The 17970-nt window shown below is 44.5% G+C and overlaps 1 protein-coding gene across 1 annotated transcript; it reads right to left on the bottom strand.

Annotated features, from left to right (window-relative positions):
* Positions 1–2: 2 nt before the first annotated feature.
* Positions 3–17970, bottom strand: LOC308696725 (uncharacterized protein; the record flags this gene model as incomplete). The annotated part of the gene is made up of 20 exons (XM_081375617.1): positions 3–318; positions 412–553; positions 681–868; positions 954–1095; positions 1210–1386; positions 1464–1624; positions 1714–1863; positions 1956–2118; positions 3340–3550; positions 10088–10760; positions 13216–13285; positions 14074–14237; positions 14331–14472; positions 14601–14788; positions 14874–15015; positions 15119–15295; positions 15373–15533; positions 15621–15770; positions 15861–16023; positions 17917–17970. The coding sequence occupies 20 exons, from the start codon at positions 17968–17970 to the stop codon at positions 143–145; spliced, it is 3594 nt and encodes a 1197-aa protein (XP_081231743.1). The 3' UTR covers positions 3–142.

The following is a 17970-nucleotide window of genomic DNA, read 5'->3' as shown; positions in this document are numbered from 1 at the left end:
CAACCAACCAAGAAAGATCTAAAACAGACCATCATATAAGCACCCAGCAACTGTTAGAGTTACACATGTTGGGTTCTATTTTAAAATCAGATTTTTTTTTTGAATTACTGAAATGTATAAAATTGCGTGTGTGTTGCTTGTTTTAGCGTGGCACTGCACACAATTCATATGGCTGGGGACAGAGCGTGGCCCCCAGTTTAAAATCCAGTTTGGGCTCCACACCGGCTGGTGAAGAGAAAATGAAGCGCTGCAGCAGAGAGGAGAAAAACAGGAACAACTCCATCCGTGCCAGTTGCTCCCCAAGACACACTCTCTTTCCTGAAAATCAGAGAAAATCATGGGTAATTATAATGGGGGGCTTGTACAGTGTCATCAATGTATATACATTTGGATTACTTTTGTGGCCTATACCTAGAGAAAAAGGTAAAAAGGCATCTCTCCTCCTGAAATTGCCCTCGGCATCCAGGAAGTGACCCGGGTTAAAAGAGTGAGGCGTCTCCCACTCGGACTCATCAAACAGCACTGATGTCAAACTGCCGGTCACTATTGTGCCCTACAGAACCACAAGAGGCTTAACAAGAGTAAAATTATACACACTACTTTTAATGTGCTTAAACTAATTGGTTCTGCTCAAGTTCACATTCTCACATACTTTAAACATTACTAGTTTGCCCATGCACCTTTGGGATAGAGTATTTTCCTATCTGAGTATCTTCCACAGTAGCCCGGACCACATTTATTGGGATAATATTTCCAATCCTTTGTATCTCATGAATGACAGCACAGGTGTAGGGCATGCTGTCCTTGTCTGATAAAGATGGCTGCCGTGACCCTCCCACAACACGATCGATCTCCTCCTGAACTTTGGCTGAAGATACCAAATTTAGAGAGTGTTTGAGTACGTATTACTTTTAATGTGCATATGAATGTCATTTCTCACAGTAAGCACTCACCCTGTATCTCAGGATATTTTATCATGTAGAGAAGACCCCAGTACAGGGTGGTAGAGGTGGTCTCAGTTCCCGCTACAAACAGATCCAGAGTACAGATGCACAAGTTCTCCACATCAAACCCAGTGGCTGTGTCGTCCTTAAGCTAAACAACATGAATGAGTGGAATTTCAATTCAATAGCCATATACATTATTATTACCCGTAACCAGCTCACTTACTGACCCCCCCCCACCCCACCCCCAAAAAAAGGGTCTTACTTTTTCCATCTCAGCAAGAAAGCAGTCGATGTAGTCTCGAGGATTTGATGGATCATAATCCGCTCTGTGTACATTCACCTTCTCTCGAGCAAAGCCAATCACTTCTTTCCACAGAGCAATAATTTTCTTGTGTGGTCCAGGCAGTCGCCGCATGAGCCATGGGAACATATTATAAAGCTAAAGAAATCAAAACAAAAAGTACATGAGCAGTGAAAGAAAGCAAAGTTAACTTGGTAAAATGAGAAAATATTTACTTGAGCAAAGACCCCTCCTTCCAGATAAATAGCTTCACTGATGTTCTTCAACAGAGACTGGAAGTCATGGTCACTGTATTCAAATCGATTACCAAACACAAGGACACAGATCACATTTGAGACAGCATTGTTCAGCAGGAAGCGAGGGTCAAATGGTCGACCTGGAACAGTAGTTGTTGTAAATCACACTGTGCTTACAATTTCAAATGCAATTGTCAGTTATTTTCAGTCAACAAGCCTCAGTAAATACCTTGTTCATTTGAAATGGCTTCATTCAGAAAGCAACACTCAAGACTGATGGATGGCTCTAAACTTTTCTTTCCCAATCCGAAGTTTCGAAGAGTTGAGAGTGCAAATCTCCTCTGATGCTTCCATTTATAGCCACTGGCAATAACTAAACCTGTACACAAAAGTTACACCCAGTTAATAGATTACTGACAATTTATAGTGAAATGTTAAACCACCAATTTAAAATTCTGATATTAAACTGACCTCTGTCTCCAATGATGTCATAAAATAAAGGTAGTGAGGGTCGATCAGCGAGGTTATCACCCTGTTGTGTATAGACCTCCTTCACTAGTTTATATCCGTTCAACACAACAATTCTTGGTCCAAGAATTCTAATGCTGAAAATCTTGCCATATTTTTCTGCAAACTGTAAAATATTATTTGAAAATCAAGTTTTAGACACATTTAGCCCACTTTAGCCACATTTTCCAACATTCTGCAAAATCTAAACATTCATTAATTCAGACATGTTTATTAGTTTAAGATTTAATCATTTAAACCCTGGCTAGCTGGTTTAACTAGTTTTAGCCAGACCGTTTCATTCCCAGCCTGACTAGATGAAAATAATGTTGTCAGAACTAATAATAAGTATACTGAAGTATTATCTTCTATTTTAGAAATTAACTTTGTTCATTTTTCATGATTCATACTGACTTTACATGTTTGGGATATTCCACTATAGCTCATTGTTATGGTGGGAGCATATTTGTTCATGTGGTGCTCACTGCAGTCAAATGACGTCCAGCTCCAACTCTCTGGACGTCTGATGGGTGGAGGGATTGAGTTATGGGTTGGGTTAGGGTGTGTTTAGATATTCTAGCTCCATCCATTAGGCCCAAATTACATTCGCTCCTCCTCGCTGGAGGTCTAGCTCCCCATCTCTGAATGTAATTTGGGTCCTAATGGGTGGAGTTTAGGATATCTATATCCAACCACACTCTAACTATATCCCTCCTCCACCCGTTAGACGTGCAGAGAGGTGGACCTGAAATATGTGCGCAGCACTTGCTTGCACTTGCTGGCCCAGTGAACATAACACCCATTATCATGCGTTCATTATTTGCCAATTGCCTTATATAACTATATGGGAACACAGTAGCCTACATAATATGGGAAAGACTCCGTTACGGCAACGGCTTATTCACAACTCGAGTTACTCATTCTGAACAGAACACACTCAAATACACGTTCTTTCGCTTTATCCTTTTTTTGCAGCTGTAATTGTATGAATGTTGTGGATATAACAGTTAGCTATTAAAATCATCACCATGTCTGGATCACTGCGTCGCTTGCGCGGAAACTTATAGCATAGGCTACTCTTTCATTTTCCATATTTCAGTGTTATTTTTTCTCGTCATATTTTCATTTTGTATAAAATGATGTTTCATCAAAATAGTTGAATTATCATCATTATTATGCGTCACAAAGTGTCTTTGTTAAATTAAACACTCAGCCATGGGCCTATCATTTTCGTCAGACGAGTTTGCAGCAGTCACTGTAATCTTTTAACCGCTAAAGGCTACTTTGCGTTTTCACAGATTTTCACACAAGAATACATTTAGATAGATTTAACTGGAATTGAATTTACCTTTGCAAGCTGAAGATGAATCTTACTAGGATCGATATGATGAATGTCTCCTATTATCGGCAAAGACCAAGGTCCAGGAGGAAAGTTCTTCGGCGCTTTATTTCTGATATAATCACTCAGCAATAAAAACACACACGAAAATATCAAAATACTTTTGACATCGATCCACTCGTAAAGATGCAACAGGTCCATGACCGAAACTTCCTGGATTGTTGTGTGCAAGTTTAAGCGGAGGTCGAACCAGATCCAAGTGGGCAGGGTTTAAATGACCGCAGTTTCCTAAAGATAATTTGCGGTTTGAAATTCAGATTTCTTTTGACTCTAAATCAGCAGTGTGATGTCGTAGACATATCTCATGTCATTCTTCATGATTTGTGAATTCAGGTGACGCGGATTGGTATTTTAACCCTTCCTTGCTTAACTCCACTATTCTGATGTATTTGTGCGATCACTTTCACAGTAGCCTACAGTTTTGCTCTGTTCATTTATCACCCAAAAATGAAAATTCTGTCATCATACTGACCCTTAAGTTGTTCCAACCCTGTATGAGTTTCGTTCTTCTGTTGTGCACAAAAGAAGATATTTTGAAGAATGTGTGCTATGGAAGTCAATAGGGCCCATCGACTGTTTGGTTACCAACATTCTTCAAATTGAATTGAATCATATCTTCTTTTGTGTTCAACAGAAGAAAGAAACTCATACAGAGTTGGAACAGCTTAAGGGTCAGTAAATGATGACAGAATTTTAATTTTTGGGTGAACTATCCCTTTAACCTTTCCATATAGGTTTTATACTTACAGCCTAAACAATAGTTAGGGCAGGCAGTTACACAGGCAGGAAAAGTATAAGTTTAAATTCAATTCAGCTTTATTTCCAGACTCAAGGTCCATTAGAAAGAAAACAAACATCAACCTACACAAAATTACATACAATACAAAACATTTAAAATAGACAATTATGCCAATACTTTCTCAGATGACTGGTACCACGCACCACACTTGGGTTTGACAGCAGCATAATGATAGCATTCTGTGAATTATCCAGCCGACAAATACATTAATACATCAAATTTCTCAGTAAAGCCATAAAGGTTTTTACTCTTGACATACAAAATAGATTACTTGCACTGCTCCACCTCGTTTTTTTATATATATAATCCTCATACAATCATTGTAGGCAACTTTAAGCTTACATATGCTTACTTTTTTTTAAATTAACCCACAAAGGAGCAGTATAAAAAGAAGTACAGTATGACATATCGTCGTCATCATACATTTCATCATTAATGATATGTCCCAAATATTTCGTTTTAGTGCATATATTTAGTATTTGCATAAAAAAAAATCAGGAAAATTAAGGTCCTTATCCCCTTTTGTTCTACATATCATGGCAACACTCTTCTTTGCATTATATTACACATCATATGTAATCCCGTAATCAGAGCATACATTTAGCAGCTGTTGAAAGCCAGCACTACTTGGAGAAAAAATTAGATCGTCAGCATACATATGATGATTGATTAAAATATTACTCAGCATGCATCAAGTCTTACAATCACTTAATTGTTCGGAATGATATAAACATTCAAAAGGGCTGGTGAAAGTAGACCTCCCTGACGCACACCATTACCAACCCCAAAAGGCGCTGAGACACTATTACCCCATTTTATTGTCGTCTGATTAGCTTACCAATATACCAAAATTCTTAGTATGCTATTAGGCACACCCCTTTTGATAACTTTTGATGATTAACTCTATCAAAAGCCTTAGAGGCGTCAATAAAGCCAATTATAACAGAGGGATTTTGTCTTTTATACAACATGCATATATACACAAGTCAGTGCTGTGCCTTAAAGCCAGATTGATTATACACCTAATAATCGATCTAATAGAATTATTTTCAGAATTTTTGATAACACAAGCGCCAGCGCAATTGGTCTATTATCCAGACTTCCAACCTTGCCAGCCTTATCCTTAACAACAGGTACTAATGCTACCGACAACATAGACTCTGGCAACAGTCCATGTTTTTTCAAACCATAAAAGCAAATGGCAAGAAGAACCACAACCCTAGGGCTCGCAAACTTTAGGTGTTCAGCAGTAATTTGATCCAAGCCACTGGCTTTCCTGTCTGTGAGCTGCATTATTGCTTTATAAACTTCATTATTTGTAATGCCCAACATATCAGTACTGTAAACCTTTTCCACTTCATACGGTTCATTCATTACACAATTAAACAAGGTAAAATAATGTTGTCTCCACAGTTCAGCTATTCTCTGATCCAAAGACACCATCTATAGAGCTTGGTAATATCACATCATTCCTATTTGATGCTCCTACATCTTTCCAGAAACTGTTTATATTATTATGTAACAGATTTTCTGTCACATAGGCTAATTTGTTCCAATGTGATCTTTCTACATGCCGTATTCATCAGTGATAAAAGTAAATAAACTTTCGTTTTCCTAGTTTTATGTGATCATCATCCATAACGTACTTGGTTACTTACGTAACCTCGGTTCCCTTAGAGATAAGGGAACGAGTACTGCGTTGAAAACGCTGTGGGAAAAGTCCTTTTCTCGAGAATATTGAAGCCTTTATTTTAAAACGCATTGCTGCAGCACATGCGAGAGCTAGAAGCTCGCGTGAGCGTGCTGATTGGCTTGTGCAAAGCAACTGCACGAACCAATGGCGGAACAGCAGAGGAGCGCGAGCCAATCGGGGCGCTTGGCACTCTGCCAGAGTCAAGCGCGCGAAACTGCACGTGACAGAAGAGTATAAATACACAGAGAATCCGCCATTTGACAGGTTTAAATCGACTGAAGCGAAAAGACACCTGCCATAAGAGACAATAGCACGGCAAGGCAACGCAGTACTCGTTCCCTTATCTCTAAGGGAACCGAGGTTACGTAAGTAACCAAGTACGTTCCCTTACAAGAACGTTCTCTCGTACTGCGTTGAAAACGCTGTGGGAACACTATTTAAAACGCCGTGCTTGTCGTCTTTGGCCAATCTGACTCACCGAGAGCTCCAGGAAGTACAGAATAGCCTAGGATAAAGAGACCGAATCTTCGGGCCCTTAGATATCCAAACAGATAAAGCTGGGCCAAGGGCCAGTCTTAAGAATCCCACAACTCGAGATGACAACCAGTGTCTGAGTCAAAAACTAGTCTGGGTCCACAGAGCCAGCGTTAGATAGAGACTACTCATGCCTAAAAGGCAGGTACCATAGAGGTTTAAGATGCGGACGGAACGGACCAGCCGGCCGCCGCATACGTTAGATAGAGACTACTCATGCCTATAAGGCAGGTACCATAGAGGTTTAAGATGCGGACGGAACGGACCAGCCGGCCGCCGCATACATTAGATAGAGACTTACTCATGCCTATAAGGCAGGTACCATAGAGGTTTAAGATGCGGACGGAACGGACCAGCCGGCCGCCGCATAAGGTCCTACATAGGCATTTTCGTAACTAGTCTGGATCCATAGAGCCAGGGCCTAGCTAGAGAGAATTTGTACCTGCGGAGCAGGGACTTTTGGGTTGTAACGTTTCACAAATGTGGACGAAACAGACTAGCCGGTCATCGCACAATGTGACAGAAGGAATGTCAAAACTAGCCTGGGTCCGCAGAGCCAGAGCTTAGATAGAGAGAACTCGTGCCTGCAGAGCAGGAACTTCCAGGTTGTAAAATCTCACAAATGTGGACGGGACGGACCATCCGGCCGCCGCACAAATGTCTTCGATAGAAACACCACTTGACCAGGCCCACGAAGAGGCGACGCCTCTCGTGGAGTAAGCTCTAACACCTATGGGACATGTAAGGCCCAGTGAGGTGTAGGCCAGAGCAATGGCATCCACTATCCACCTGGACAGCGTGAGCTTCGTGACAGGAAGACCTTTGGTTCGGCCCCCGAAGCAAACAAAAAGCTGTTCAGACTGTCTGAAAGAGGCTGAACGCTCTAAATAAATCCTCAAAGCTCTGACAGGGCAGAGTGTGAGAACATCACTGAACTCTTCTGAGATGGGAAGAGCTGACAGAGAAATAACCTGGGCTCTGAACGGAGTTGAGAGCACCTTAGGAATATATCCATGTCTTGGCCTAAGGATGACCTTAGAGTCATTGGGGCCGAATTCCAGACAGCAAGCGCTAGTCGAGAGCGCCTGTAAGTCACTTACTCTCTTGACTGACGCCAGTGCCAACAGCAGGGCGGTTTTCAGGGAGAGAGGTTTTAGGTCGGCTGAAGTGGTTCAAAGGGAGGTCCCTTAAGAGCCCGCAGAACCAAAGAAAGGTCCCATGCTGGGACAGATGGCGGCCGAGGCGGGTTAAGCCTTCTGGCGCCCTTAAGGAAGCGAACTATAAGGTCGCATTTTCCTAAGGAGGCTCCGGCTTCCAATACATGCTGTGCAGCAATGGCTGCTACGTATACCTTGAGAGTGGAGGGGGAGCGACCCGCATCCAGCATCTCCTGGAGAAAGGATAGCACTCTTGGAATTTCACAAGTGTGTGGGTCGAGGTTTCGAGCTAAACACCAGCTGGAAAACACTGACCATTTATGGTGGTAGAGGCGTCTGGTAGACGGAGCTCTAGCTTCCCTGATCGTGTTCAGGACGCCCTCTGGGAGGTCCTGGGGTACCCGTTGAGTGGCCAAGCGTGTAGGGCCCACAAATCGGGACGGGGATGCCATATAGTCCTGCTGGCCTGAGCCAGGAGGTCGCGGCTCACTGGGATTGGCCAAGGGTCTGTCACAGACAGCCGCATCAGCTCCGGGAACCAAGACTGGGTTCGCCATATAGGAGCTATCAGGAGCACTGCGCATTTCGTGTCTCTGATCCGTTCGATGACCTGAGGGAGCATCGAGACCGGAGGAAAAGCATAGAGGGGAAGGCTGGGCCAGTCGTGGGCCAACGCATCCCTGCTCTTTGAAAAGAAGATTGGGCAGTGACGATTGTCTTCTGAGGCGAAGATATCTACTTCCGCCTTCCCGAAGACCTCCCAAAGTAGGAGAATCGTCTGAGGGTGGAGAGACCATTCCTCTGGGGGAACCCTGCCCCGAGAGAGCATGTCTGCTCCTGTGTTCAACGTGCCCGGCACGTGAGCTGCCCTGAGCGAGCGCAGATTGGGGTGAGCCCATAACAGTAGCTGTGTGGCTATGGCAAGCAGGTTGCGGGACCTGAGGCCGCCCTGGCGATTTATGTAAGATACCACTGACATGTTGTCCGTCCGGACCAATACGTGGTGTCCAGCCAGGTATGGGAGGAAGGTTTTCAGGGCCAGAAAAACTGCCCTCATTTCGAGGCAGTTGATGTGTAGGCGTTTCTCCGAGCTCAACCAGAGGCCGGAGGCAGGCCTGCCCTCGTACAGGGCTCCCCAACCTAAGTTGGAAGCGTCTGTTGAAATCACCCTCCTCTTGGAGACCACCCCCATACTCATGCCCTGCTGAAACCAGCTGGCGTTCGTCCAAGGGGCCAGGGCTTGAACACAGTGCTGATCCACCTTGATAATCAATCGGCCTGAGTGCCAGGCGTGGGGTGGCACCCGAGGTGCTAGCCATAGCTGAAGAGGACGCATGCGCAGTAGGCCTAGTTGGAGTACTGATGATGCTGAGGCCATAAGGCCAAGGATCCTCTGAAACGTTCTGAGGGGTGCATGAGAGCCCTCCGTGAATGATGCGGCGAGCCGCTGAATCGATAGAGCACGGGTCGGGGAGGGCCATGCTCTCATAAGAACGGAGTCGAATACTGTCCCCAGGAACATGATACGTTGGCTGGGTGACAGAATACTCTTTGAAAAGTTCACCCTGAGCCCTAGACATTCTAGATGGCTGAGGAGCCAGGCTTTGTGAGTATGTGACTCCGCCTCTGACTGAGTCAGAATGAGCCAGTCGTCGAGGTAGTTTAGAATGCGCATTCCCCGCTGTCTCAGGGGGGAGAGAGCTGCATCCATGCACTTCGTGAATGTACGAGGTGCCAGAGCCAGTCCAAACGGTAGAACCGTGTACTGGTATGTCTGCCCCTCGAAGGCGAATCTCAAGAATGGCCTGTGGTGGGGATTCACTTGAATGTGAAAGTAAGCGTCTTTCAGATCTACTGAGAAAAACCAGTCACCTGGGCGAATTTGCGCCAGTATATGTCTGATCGTGAGCATCCTGAACGGCCGTGACATGAGAGCCTTGTTCAGATGTCTGAGATCTAAAATGGGCCTCAGGCCGCCGTCTTTCTTCGGAACGAGAAAGTAACGGCTGTAAAAGCCTGACTCGCTTAGAGAAGGAGGAACCCTCTCGATAGCCCCTTTTGCTAGCAGACTTAGTACTTCGGTGCGGAGGACATGACACAGTGTGCTGCTGACCGAGGTTTGAACCACAGCGCGAAAGCGCGGGGGTCTGCGTGCAAACTGAAGCGAGTAGCCGTGCTTTATGATGTTTATCACCCATTTTGAAACTCCTGGGATAGCCTGCCAGGTTAGAGCCCGAAGAGCCAAAGGCATCATCATATCTGGAACGCCCAGAGACGGGGGCTCGAACTGATATGAAGTCAGGGGAGAAATTTTGCTCGTTTTGTGCTCTGTGTGGGTCGCCGTTAAAAAAGCGTTTGGGTGCAGGGGTGCGTAACACGTGACGGGCCCATTGTCTGCATACACAACTCTCCAGCCGCCTGAACTGAAGAGGGGGCTGTGAGAAGCACTCGAGCGATCTTCGGGGCTGGTCCGGCCGCGGCGGGACATAGACCCCTTTTTCTGCCGGTTAGGACGGCTTCTTGGGCTCATGGTCGAGCGTCAGCTTCGGTCGAGGGCCCTGGCGCCTGGGAAACGGGAATCGTTTTGCAGGCTTCAGGCGTCGAGTGGTGTCAGCCGCGGGGCGGGGCTGGAGAACCTGAGACGCGGGCTTTTCCGGTCGCGGCGTGCTCTTGGGGCGCCGTTGGACCGAGCTAGAGCGCTTGGGCAGGAAGTGCTTCATAGCACTTGAAGCTTTCTGAGCCTTCGTGAAGCGATCAGCGAAGCCACTTACAGAAGGGCCGAAGAGACCGGATGGAGAGACTGGAGAGTCGAGGAAGGCAGTTTTGTCAGTGTCCCTGATCTCCGTTAAAGTGAGCCACAGGTGGCGCTCTAAGACAACCAGGCTAGACATATTGCGGCCCAGTGCTTGCGCGGTGGTCTTCGTGGCCCTCAGCGCCAAATCTGTAGCACTCCTGATGTCTTTGAAGGTGTCTGGATCCGGGCCAGACTCGTCCATAGTGCGGAGGAGCTTAGCTTGAAACACCTGCAGGGTCGCCATAGCGTGGAGTGCAGAGGCGGCTTGACCGGCGGCAGCATAAGCGCGGCTGGCGAGAGCTGAAGTGGTCCTGCACGGCTTAGAGGGGTGCACGGTTTTAGCCCTCCAACTCCCAGCAGTGGGGGGGCATAACTGTGCAGCGACTGCTTCCTCTAATGGAGGGAGAGAAACATACCCCTTCTCTTCAGCGCCGTCGACAGAGGAGAGCGTTGAAGAAGCTGAAGAGCGCGTTCGCGCTGAAAAGGGCGCGCGCCAGCTTTTAGTGAGCTCATCATGGACCTCGGGCATAAAGGGGGCGGCACGTTGACGAGGGGCCTGTTGGCGCCCCGGCAGGTACCATTCGTCGAGGCGGCTTTTGGTAGGCTCAGCTGGGGAAAGCCAGTCGAGTCCCAGTTCTTCGACAGCGCGAGACATGACACGGAAGAGTTCGGCGTCAATGCTCGCTCGAGTGTCAGTGGGATCCAGCTGAGAGAGGGGGGCGGGGTCCGCGGAGCCCGACCATTCCTCACTTTCAGATGCTGCCATAGAAACAGCGTCGTCCAGTTCTTCTGTTGACAGACCGAAAGAGACGAGACCTGCCGCTTCAGAAGAGGGGCGTTGGTCGCTCTGGGAGAACAGGACTGGAGATGAAGGCGCGGGCGAAGCGTGCGGGGAGAGACCCGGCGTGCATTCGTCCAGATGAGCGCGTTCAGGAGGCCTCTGGTCGCGCCGCTTCTTCCTACGGGGCTCACGGGGCGCCGGAGATGGAAGGTGGGCGGGAACACTCAGCGAGGCGGCGGAAGATCTGGCACGGAGCGTGGCAACAGGCATTCCGTCACAGTGGAGGCAGCCGCCTTTAGTGAGCGCTGCCTCGGCGTGCTCAGGGCCGAGGCAGGCAACACACCGAGAGTGTGTGTCAGAGGCGTGCAGGGAGACCCCGCATGAGTCACACACGGTGAGCGGCATTTGAAACAATGCCGCGCGCTGTGAAAACAGCGATTTGCTCTCTTAGAATGCTCTTTTGAGTTAGAAAAAAGGATACTCGTCAGATGCCACAGGGAAACGCTCAGCTTGGCAGACGCCGAGATGCGAAGCAGTTCCGCTGGAAGGCTGTTCGACGACGAGCGGCTTCACTCTGGAGAGAATCAGCGACGAGGTGAGTCGAAAGCTGAAGGAGATAAAATCTGTCAAATGGCGGATTCTCTGTGTATTTATACTCTTCTGTCACGTGCAGTTTCGCGCGCTTGACTCTGGCAGAGTGCCAAGCGCCCCGATTGGCTCGCGCTCCTCTGCTGTTCCGCCATTGGTTCGTACAGTTGCTTTGCACAAGCCAATCAGCACGCTCACGCGAGCTTCTAGCTCTCGCATGTGCTGCAGCAATGCGTTTTAAAATAAAGGCTTCAATATTCTCGAGAAAAGGACTTTTCCCACAGCGTTTTCAACGCAGTACGAGAGAACGTTCTCGTAAGGGAACGCATTTGTTCCAGTGTGTATCCAGAGCAGGGTGTTTTTAATAGATTTTGAGTCAAACTATGTGCAAATTCATAAGTCAAAACCATTGCTGAGTATTTTCTCCTTAAAACTGAAGTGAAAAAAGGCAGTTTGAAATCGCCAGTGATCTCTACGTCACAAACTACGTTGTAACCAATCACATCAATGTGCGGGCTGGCTTTAGCATATCATTAACTTTGCTGCGAAGAGTAGAGTTCTCAACGGGCCTGAAAATTACAACCCGACCCGACCCGGCCCGTGGCTTTTAAAGCCCGGACCCGATGTAACCCGACACATAAACATGAATTATCTGCCCGAACCCGGCCCGCGGCCCGATGCCGCGTCGGATTTTTTTTTTCTCTCATACACATATTATCATGACGAGCAGTAGGGAATTCAAATCAACCTTTAATGTTCACGCCTTTTAACAATACAAACAACTGAAACAATAAACTTTAAATATATAAATAGGCTGTAGTAGCGATGGTGAATTCACCCGCGGCAAGTTTACTTCTCACCAACTCCATCTTCTTCTCCAGGCTATAAAGGCGCGCACGCAGCGGCGTAAGGTCTGCCCCCGCCCCTCTCCATGATGCACGTTACACGCAGCAGCCAGACTTTCTTTACGGTGAACAGCAGCGATGTCAAGCAGCGATTAATAAATGTTTTTTTTTTTTTTTTTTACTGAGCGGAAAAGATTAAGCCCGAGGTCCGACCGACCCGAATCATTTGATTATATTTTCGACCCGAACCCGCGGGTCCCGTCGGGTTTGTCGGGCCGACCCGACCCGTTGAGAACTCTAGCGAAGAGTGTCCTGGTTATCCTGGTATATTTTTGGTATATTCATGGTATGTTTTTCTGTTGATATAAAAAATCTGGTACATTTGCAATATACCGGGATAATTATGTATATTACGATGTTATGATGAACTATGCCTTTCTCCACTGACGTTCTAAGTTGTTCAAAGCATTTCTAAGGATATTGATTTTCAGAAGGCAGACTGAGCTGGCGAATGAGAACATGGTTTGTGTAACATTAGCAACACATTATTAGCTGTTTGATAATGTAATAAAAAAACGCTAATCATATAATTACCGGTATTTGTCCGACGTGAGCGATACATAAAACGCATTACCATTTTGATGCATAGACTTGTAGACGACCCTGTATAATTCACTCTTCCACATCTTCTTCAGAATCAGTTTCTTGTTCAAACACATATGGCTGAATTAAACCAGTATTTCCACTTGCCATTGTGCAGCGTTTACTACAGTAAAGTTGAGCGAGTGGATCAATTATTCTGAGCCTGTGTGAGTGGAGATGGGGCTAATTTGCATAATCATGGATGTATTTATGGAAGAAATACATATTTGTACATAAAAAGAATGTCATCACAATAGCTCAGATCATAGACCACAAGCTGGCTTGCACACTCAGTTACTAAACTTTATTTCTGCACTTTAGAGAAATATTCAACACTTTATGTATTATTCATTATTTATTTATTACTCACAATCACATTTATTTAATTAAATGTAATAATCACAGTACGTCATGATTCCTGTTTTTTCCGTCTCCAAATTTAAGACCACTTAAAATGGATAATCAATATCTTTGTTATACTATTTAAGACTTTTTATGACCTTAAATTTGATACAAGTGAATTTAACACTTTTTAAGGACCCCCAGGGACCCTGGAAAACGTTGCCACTTGATGTGCAGAACCTAGATCCCTTTATGACTTATGGTAATGATCCTTTTTGTTTCCAATGGTGATTTATTTGTAAACATTTTTTCTATCATATATTTCATATAACTAACCAACTAGCCAGTCTGCATCCAACCAACCAAGAAAGATCTAAAACAGACCATCATGTAAGCACCCAGCAACTTTTAGAGTTACACATGTTGGGTTCTATTTTAAAATTAGATTTTTTTTTTAATCACTGAATTGTATAAAATTGCGTGTGTGTTGCTTGTTTTAGCGTGGCACTGCACACAATTCATATGGCTGGGGACAGAGCGTGTCCCCCAGTTTAAAATCCAATTTGGGCTCCACACCCGCTGGTGAAGAGAAAATGAAGCGCTGCAGCAGAGAGGAGAAAAACAGGAACAACTCCATCCGTGCCAGTTGCTCCCCAAGACACACTCTCTTTCCTGAAAATCAGAGAAAATCATGGGTAATTATAATGGGGGGCTTAAACATTGTCATCAGTGTATATACATTTGGATTACTTTTGTGGCCTATACCTAGAGAAAAAGGTAAAAAGGCATCTCTCCTCCTGAAATTGCCCTCGGCATCCAGGAAGTGACCCGGGTTAAAAGAGTGAGGCGTCTCCCACTCGGACTCATCAAACAGCACTGATGTCAAACTGCCGGTCACTATTGTGCCCTACAGAACCACAAGAGGCTTAACAAGAGTAAAATTATACACACTACTTTTAATGTGCTTAAACTAATAGGTTCTGCTCAAGTTCACATTCTCACAATACTTTAAACATTACTAGTTTGCCCATGCACCTTTGGGATAGAGTATTTTCCTATCTGAGTATCTTCCACAGTAGCCCGGAACGCATTTATTGGGACAATATTTCCAATCCTCTGTATCTCATGAATGACAGCACAGGTGTAGGGCATGCTGTCCTTGTCTGATAAAGATGGCTGCCGTGACCCTCCCACAACACGATCGATCTCCTCCTGAACTTTGGCTGAAGATACCAAATTTAGAGAGAGTGTGAGTACGTATTACTTTTAATGTGCATATGAATGTCATTCCTCACAGTAAGCACTCACCCTGTATCTCAGGATATTTTATCATGTAGAGAAGACCCCAGTACAGGGTGGTAGAGGTGGTCTCAGTTCCCGCTACAAACAGATCCAGAGTACAGATGCACAAGTTCTCCACATCAAACCCAGTGGCTGTGTCGTCCTTAAGCTACACAACATGAATGAGTGTCATTACAATTCAATAGCCATACACATTATTATTACCCGTAAGCAGCTCACTTAACCCCCCCCCCAAAAAAAAAGGGTCTTACTTTTTCCATCTCGGCAAGAAAGCAGTCGATGTAGTCTCGAGGATTTGATGGATCATTTTCCGCTCTGTGTACATTCACCTTCTCTCGAATAAAGCCAATCACTTCTTTCCACACAGCAATAATTTTCTTGTGTGGTCCAGGCAGTCGCCGCATGAGCCATGGGAACATATTATAAAGCTAAAGAAATCAAAACAAAAAGTACATGAGCAGTGAAAGAAAGCAAAGTTAACTTGGTAAAATGAGAAAATATTTACTTGAGCAAAGACCCCTCCTTCCAGATAAATAACTTCACTGATGTTCTTCAACAGAGACTGGAAGTCATGGTCACTGTATTCAAATCGATTACCAAACACAAGGACACAGATCACATTTGAGACAGCATTGTTCAGCAGAAAGCGAGGGTCAAATGGTCGACCTGGAACAGTAGTTGTTGTAAATCACACTGTTTGCAATTTCAAATGCAATTGTCAGTTATTTTCAGTCAACAAGCCTCAGTAAATACCTTGTTCATTTGAAATGGCTTCATTCAGAAAGCAACACTCAAGACTGATGGATGGCTCTAAACTTTTCTTTCCCAATCCGAAGTTTCGAAGAGTTGAGAGTGCAAATCTCCTCTGATGCTTCCATTTATAGCCACTGGTAAGAAATAAACCTGTACACAAAACAAACCCAGTTAATAGATTACTGACAATGTATAGTGAAATGTTAAACCACCAATTTAAAATTCTGATATTAAACTGACCTCGGTCTCCAAAGATGTCATAAAATAAAGGTAGTGAGGGTCGATCAGCGAGGTTATCACCCTGTTGTGTATAGACCTCCTTCACTAGTTTATATCCGTTCAACACAACAATTCTTGGTCCAATAAATCTAAGGCTGAAAATCTTGCCATATTTTTCTGCAAACTGTAAAATATTATTTGAAAATCAAGTTTTAGACACATTTAGCCCACTTTAGCCACATTTTCCAACATTCAGCAAAATCTAAACATTCATTAATTCAGACATGTTTATTAGTTTAATATGTATTCATTTAAACCCTGGCTAGCTGGTTTAACTAGTTTTAGCCAGACTGTTTCATTCCCAGCCTGACTAGCTGAAAAGTATGTTGTCAGAACTAATAATAAATATACTGAATCTTCTATTTTAGAAATTAACTTTGTTAATTTTTCATGATTCATACTGACTTTACATGTTTGGGATATTCCACTATAGCTTATTGTTATGGTGGGAGCATATTTGTTCATGTGGTGCTCACTGCAGTCAAATGACGTCCAGCTCCAACTCTCTGGACGTCTGATGGGTGGAGGGATTGAGTTATGGGTTGGGTTAGGGTGTGGTTAGATATTCTAGCTCCATCCATTAGGCCCAAATTACATTCGCTCCTCCTCGCTGGAGGTCTAGCTCCCCATCTCTGAATGTAATTTGGGCCCTAATGGGTGGAGCTAGAATATCCAACCACACCCAAACCATACCCCAAACTCTATCCCTCCACCCGTTAGACGTGCTGAGAGGTGGAGCTGAAATATGTGTGCGACTGTGCGCAGCTCTTGCACTTGATCTCTGGCCCAGTGAACATAGCACCCTTTATCATGCGTTCATTATTTGCAAATTGCCTTATATAACTAGGCCTAAATTGGGAACACAGAGCATATGGGAAAGACTCCGTTACGGCAACGGCTTATTCACAACTCGAGTTACTCATTCTGAACAGAACACTCAAATACACGTTATTTCGCTTGATCCTTATTGCAGCTGTAATTATTTTTTATTATTAATTATATCGCTAAGCTTTGCGTTTTCACAGATTTTCACACAATACATTTAGCTAGATTTAACTGGAATTGAATTTACCTTTGCAAGCTGAAGATGAATCTTACTAGGATCGATATGATGAATGTCTCCTATTATCGGCAAAGACCATGGTCCAGGAGGAAAGTTCTTCGGCGCTTTATTTCTGATATAATCTCTCAGCAATAAAAACACACACGAAAATATCAAAATACTTTTGATATCGATCCACTCGTAAAGATGCAACAGGTCCATGACCGAAACTTCCTGGATTGTTGTGTGCAAGTTTAAGCGGAGGTCGAACCAGATCCAAGTGGGCAGGGTTTAAATGACCGCAGTTTCCTAAAGATAATTTGCGGTTTGAAATTCAGATTTCTTTTGGCTCTAATCAGCAGTGATGTCGTAGACATATCTCATGTCATTCTTCATGATTTGTGAATTCAGGTGACACGGATTGGTCTTTTAAACCTCCACTATTCTGATGTATTTGTGCGATCACTTTCACAGTAGCCTAGCCTACAGTTTTGGTCTGTTCATTTTTCACCCAAAAATGAAAATTCTGTCATCATTACTCACCCTTAAGTTGTTCCAACCCTGAATGAGTTTCGTTCTTCTGTTGTAGCTACACAAAAGAAGATATTTTGAAGAATGTGTGCTATGGAAGTCAATAGGGCCCATCGACTGTTTGGTTACCAACATTCTTCAAATTGAATTGAATTATCTTTTGTGTTCAACAGAAGAAAGAAACTCATACAGAGTTGGAACAGCTTAAGGGTCAGTAAATGATGACAGAATAAAATTTTTTGGGTGAACTAGGCTATCCCTTTAACCTTTCCAGGTTTTATACAGCCTAAAATAGTTAGGGCAGGCAGTTACACAGGCAGGAAAAGCATAAGTTTATATTCAATTCAGCTTTATTTCCAGACTCAAGGTCCATTAGAAAGAAAACAAACATCAACCTACACAAAATTACATACAATACAAAACATTTAAAATAGACAGTTATACTTTCTCAGATGACTGGTATCGCACCACACTTAGCTTAGGGTTTGACAGCAGCAT

Source organism: Scardinius erythrophthalmus (assembly GCF_964197995.2).
Source record: "Scardinius erythrophthalmus genome assembly, chromosome: 9".
NCBI lineage: Eukaryota > Metazoa > Chordata > Actinopteri > Cypriniformes > Leuciscidae > Scardinius > Scardinius erythrophthalmus.
This window is presented reverse-complemented; position numbering and strand designations above follow the sequence as displayed.